This window comes from Tupaia chinensis, unplaced genomic scaffold (genome assembly GCF_000334495.1).
Source record: "Tupaia chinensis unplaced genomic scaffold, TupChi_1.0 Scaffold140061_1, whole genome shotgun sequence".
Classification (NCBI taxonomy): domain Eukaryota; kingdom Metazoa; phylum Chordata; class Mammalia; order Scandentia; family Tupaiidae; genus Tupaia; species Tupaia belangeri.
Genome location: NW_006199940.1, coordinates 385,892 through 390,781, shown reverse-complemented (window position 1 = coordinate 390,781; position 4,890 = coordinate 385,892). Strand labels below are relative to the sequence as shown.

General features: G+C 61.5%; 1 protein-coding gene across 1 annotated transcript in view; it reads left to right on the top strand.

The window, feature by feature from the left end:
• ARHGAP39 (Rho GTPase activating protein 39) overlaps positions 1–4,890 on the top strand; it is a gene marked incomplete at its 3' end in the record, with an annotated part of 52,419 nt that overhangs the window by 32,290 nt on the left and 15,239 nt on the right. Inside the window, 2 exon segments of the mRNA XM_027765966.1 lie at positions 21–284; positions 1,190–1,751. Of these exon segments, the coding sequence (XP_027621767.1) occupies positions 21–284; positions 1,190–1,751 (826 nt within the window).

The window sequence follows — 4,890 nt, the reverse complement described above, 5'->3', positions numbered from 1 at the left end:
TGGCCTGGGGGGCCCAGCAGGCCCACTTCCACATGCGGCAGAGGAGCAGCTGGGACGCCCAGCAGGACGGCTCCGGCTACGAGAGTGACGGTGCCCTGCCGCCTCCCATGCCCGGGCCGGTGGTGCGCGCCTTCAGTGAGGATGAGGCCCTGGCCCAGCAGGACGGCAAGCACTGGAAGAGGGGCACCTTCGAGAAGCTCGGCTTCCCGCAGATCCTGCTGGAGAAGAGTGTCTCGGTACAGACCAACCTGGCCTCGCCGGAGCCCTACCTCCACCCCTCCCAGGTAAGCCTGCGCTCAGGCAGGCAGGGCGCCAGCCGGGGCCTGTGCAGGCCTAGGTCCCGGACCATGCCTGGAAGCAGAGCAGAGGCCCGGCTGTATGCGTCCTCTCCACAGTTCTGTCCAGCCCTCAACACCCACGGGCTCCCTCCTGGTCCCTGCATGGAGCCCTCGTCCCACTGCCTGACCCCCAGCCTCTGAGCTGGCCTGCTGCAGATGCAGGAAGCCCAGGCTGGTCTCGGTCAGCCCGAGGCCAGGGGAAGGGGCAGCGGGCAGAACCAGGCCCCTGAGGGCCTCCTGTGGGGAAAGTCTGCCTCAGGGGCAGCCAGCACCGGCCATGCTGCCTTGGGAACCCTCCAGGTGGAAGCGCCCCCACACTCCCAGGAGCTTGTCCCATCACTGGTCATAATGGAACATGGGGAGAAGTGACCTGAGGAGAGAGACAGAGAACCCCGCCCGGCGGGTACAGGCTCTCCCGAGGGTGATGCAGAAAGGGAAGACTGGGGTTCTGCTCCAGAGCCCAGGCTAGTGCAGCCTTTCTGGGCCCGCCAGCCTCAGTTCAGTGCTGGGATTCTGGGAGCAGGGAGACCAGGCACCACAGAGCCCAGTTCACCCCGTGTCCACTGCAGAACGTGCCGGCCCTCCTTCCTGCCCGCCCCAGCCTGTCCCTGGGCACCAGGTTTTGCTGGGCAGCACCGGGAGTGTGGGTCTTGAGCTTGGCTGTCCCCACTGGCTCCTGGACCCCTCTGGCTGACTCCTCGGGCAGCCTCGAAGCCAGCAGGGAAGGCCATGCTTCTACCTGGCTGAGTCCTGCAGGGTCCCCGGCCCATGTTTCTCGGGGCTGTGGTCCAGGTGGGCCTGGCTTTCTAGCCCCTCTGCCTCCAGTGGCCCAGCCCGTCTGTCCTTCACAGTCCGAGGACCTCGGCACCTGTGCACAGTTGGAGAGCAGCCGGCTGGGCCGCAGTGTGATGCCGAGCGCCAGCTGTGTCTTCCCCACCTTTACGCTGCGCAAGCCCTCCTCGGAGACGGACATCGAGAACTGGGCCTCCCAGCACTTCAACAAGCACACGCAGGGCCTCTTCCGGCGGAAGGTGTCCCTCGCCAACATGCTGGCCTGGAGCAGCGAGTCCATCAAGAAGCCCATGATCGTGACCAGTGACCGGCACGTGAAGAAGGAGGCCTGCGAGATCTTCAAGCTGATCCAGATGTACATGGGCGACCGGCGGGCCAAGGCGGACCCACTGCACGTGGCCCTGGAGGTCGCCACCAAGGGCTGGAGCGTGCAGGGCCTGCGGGATGAGCTGTACATCCAGCTGTGCCGGCAGACGACCGAGAACTTCCGCTTGGACAGCCTGGCCCGCGGCTGGGAGCTCATGGCCATCTGCCTGGCCTTCTTCCCCCCCACGCCCAAGTTCCACTCCTACCTGGAGGGCTACATCTACCGGCACATGGACCCTGTCAATGACACCAAAGGTAAGACCTAGCCAGGCTGCGGGCCCCGCCGGGCAGCATCTGGCCACACCCTGGCATGCCTGCTGCGGAGATGTGCGTGTTCCTGAGAGAGCCCACAGCCTGACCCCAGTAGGGCGTGGGCAGCCCCTGCTGCTGGTGTGGGGCAGAGTCTGCGTCTGGGCTCGTGAGATGAGCCCTGGTGGTCACAGCAGAAGCAGGGCACACAGCTCCCCACATCTTGGGGGCTGTCACCACTCTCTTCCAAGCCCGCCACAGCCAGGCATCCTGTCCTGCTTGCCAAGGACGGGCCCATGACAGCCCCCTGCTGCCCGCTGCACTCACATCTGCTGCCCCGTGGGCCTGAGAGTGCGGTTATCCCACGAGACTGGTCTCAGGTGCTGTGAGCAGAGCTGTCCCTGAGCTGCCCTGATGGGGGGCAGTTGCTAATGGCTGCTGGGCCCAGCTTGAGGCCAGCTTCTGCCCGGTACTCCCAGGGACACACCAAGTCCGTCTGGGCTCTGGCTGGGCCATGGGCAGCCCCACGCCTGCAGCAGGCTGTCCTCCACCCGACGTCCTGCGTGTCTGTGGGCACACACACGCTCACACTCTCCACGTGAGACACTGCTCCAGGGCCGTGAGGGTCCACCCCAGCCAGGTCCTCCCTGGGCCCCATCCTAGCCCAGATGGGAGGGAGCTACAGGTGGTGGCAGGTCCCGGTGGCTGGGCAACGCATGCAGCCTGGAGTCCCGGACAGCCATTGGCAGCACGAGGCCCAAGCAGCTGCAGGCCTGCAGTCTGGAACTGGGCTTGGGGCTGCAGCGGGCCCTCAGCGAGCCCAGTGCCTGGTCTTCCTGGACTTTCCCAGGGACAGAGGGGCTCCTGGGGGCTGCGCTCCTGTCAGCTTAATGGGTCGCCTCAGTCTCTCCTGGAGGGCCTCGGGCTGGACGCTGCAGAAGTGGTCTGCAGTGCTCGGCCTGCTCACGGCCTCCGCAGGGCCCAAGCTGTTTGCTGAGTGGAAGACCAAGCAACCAGAGCAGTCGGGGGGACAGAGGAGTGAGGTTCCAGGCCGGTCTGGCCAGCCAGCCACCACATTCCCATGCAGGCCTGTGTTCCCTGGTCAGGGGTCCTGGCCTGCATGTCAGGGAATGCAGCTCAGCAGAGAGGTCTGTGGCTCCAGGCCCTCAGGTAGGCCCCCAAAGGCTCAGACCACCTCACAGGCTGGGCTCTAGTTGGTCCTGCTGGGAGGTGGCCCGCATCCAGGCTGTGCACTAGGACCTTCCTCACAGCCCAAAGCCTGTCTCCTGCCTCTAGACCACTTCTGGGTTTGTCTGTCTGAAGTCCTGCTCGGCCCTGAGCCCAGAGGGAAGGCCTTACCGTGAGATGGCTGTGCCTCTCAGGCCTTGTCCCTGCAGCTGTCCAACTGTCCCCAGGAAGTGCCATCTTTCCATGTGAGGTGACATCAGTTGACAGCGTGCTATCTGGAGGGCCAGCCGGGCTGCTTCACAGCCCTTAGGAGAAGGGAGGTAAGCCCAGCGGGCTGTCAGCGGGGGCAGGGCACCTGTCTGGGGACACGGTCAGGGCAGAGCCAGCCTGACTCTTGTACCTGGCACCTTGGCTGTGCCTGCAGTTGCCCTTGGCCTCAGGAGCCTTTGAGTGACGTCTGGGACAGAGCACCAGGAGGGAGCCCAGGCATGTGTCCTCTGCCCTGCTTAAACCCTGCCCCATGCTGGTCCGCATCCTTGTACCAGGGTTTTCCCCGCCTTGTCCCTGGAACTTCCTCAGACCAGCCCCAGCTCGCAGGGCTGCTTGGTGGTGTGTATGGCAGGCCACCTTACCTGCCAGAGAGGAGCACTTTGGAAGGTGCCAAACCGCAGAGGCTTCCTTCGCTGCTCTTGCCTTCTCCTACTCAACAAGGTAGCCAGACTGTCGGAGGTGGCAGGCCCAGGACTCCGCTGTGAACTCTCGCTGACACAGCAACAGTGAGGGGAATCTCACAAGGGAGAGTAAGTAACTTAAAATACGCTCTGGGTAATAGAATTACTGCTGATGCGGAGGTCAAGGCACTGGGTACCCCATGACCATCTTCGTGGTTCAAGTCCCAGACTGGGCAGTTTAAGAATCGCACCAAGCGTGTGCGTGTGCACACCCTAGGGGAAAACGGGGAAGGTATTGTACCCTCCTCCAGAAGGTGATTTCTGTCTCACTTTCGCCCACATACCCTATGGCAAAACCTAAAAGAAAAAAATGTCCCCATGACCCAGAAATTCTGCTGGGCTTATATGAAGAAGAGTTGAAAGCGAGGGCTTTAGCAGAAGTTTGTGTAGCCACGTGCATAACTGGGCACCTACGGGGCTGAACAGCAGAGGCCCGAGTGCCCGTCAGCAGGTGGGAGGGCAGGCTGTGGTCTCTGCACAGAGCGAAGGTCATTCACCCTCGGAAGAAAGGAAATGAGGACATGTGAGTCCTTGAGGGTGAGTCCTAGGATGTGATGCCAAGCAACAGGGACCGACATGAAAGGACACACAGGGTTCTAGGAAGCCCCTCAGGTGAGGCATCTGGAGTGACCAATTCACAGGGGCACAGAGAGATGGCAGTGGCCAGGCCTGTGGCGTGCGGGCATCACTGGGTGGGTGCAAAGGTGAGTGTGGGGAGATGAGATGGTTCTGGAGAATGGGCCACAGTAACAGTTGGGACAACAGTACGAGGGACTTGATGCCACTGAACCGTACACTTGAAGTGCTTGAAATGGCAGCTTCTATGTTGTGTATATTTGGTCAGTTTTTTGTGTGTTTTTTTGAATAATTATTTATTTAATTATATTTATTCATTCATTCATTTTTTTTTTTTAATTTGACCAGAGAGAGAGACACACACAGGCACACACACACACAGAAAGTGAGAAAGCAAGCCACCAGGTCTGGGACTAGAATCATGGTCAGCCCTGTGGGAGTGTCCACCAGCACGCTACCTGCTGGTTCCCTGGCCACAATTTTTTTTTTTTTTGAGAGGTTTTCACTATAGGGCGCGTGCGCTCGCCAGACAGACAGAGAGAGACAGAGAGGCAGAAAGCGAGAAATCACCCCCCAGGGGGGATGGTCACGCCGCAATCCCTTCTCCTCCATTCTCCTCTCAGGATCTTGGGCACGCACACACACGCCCC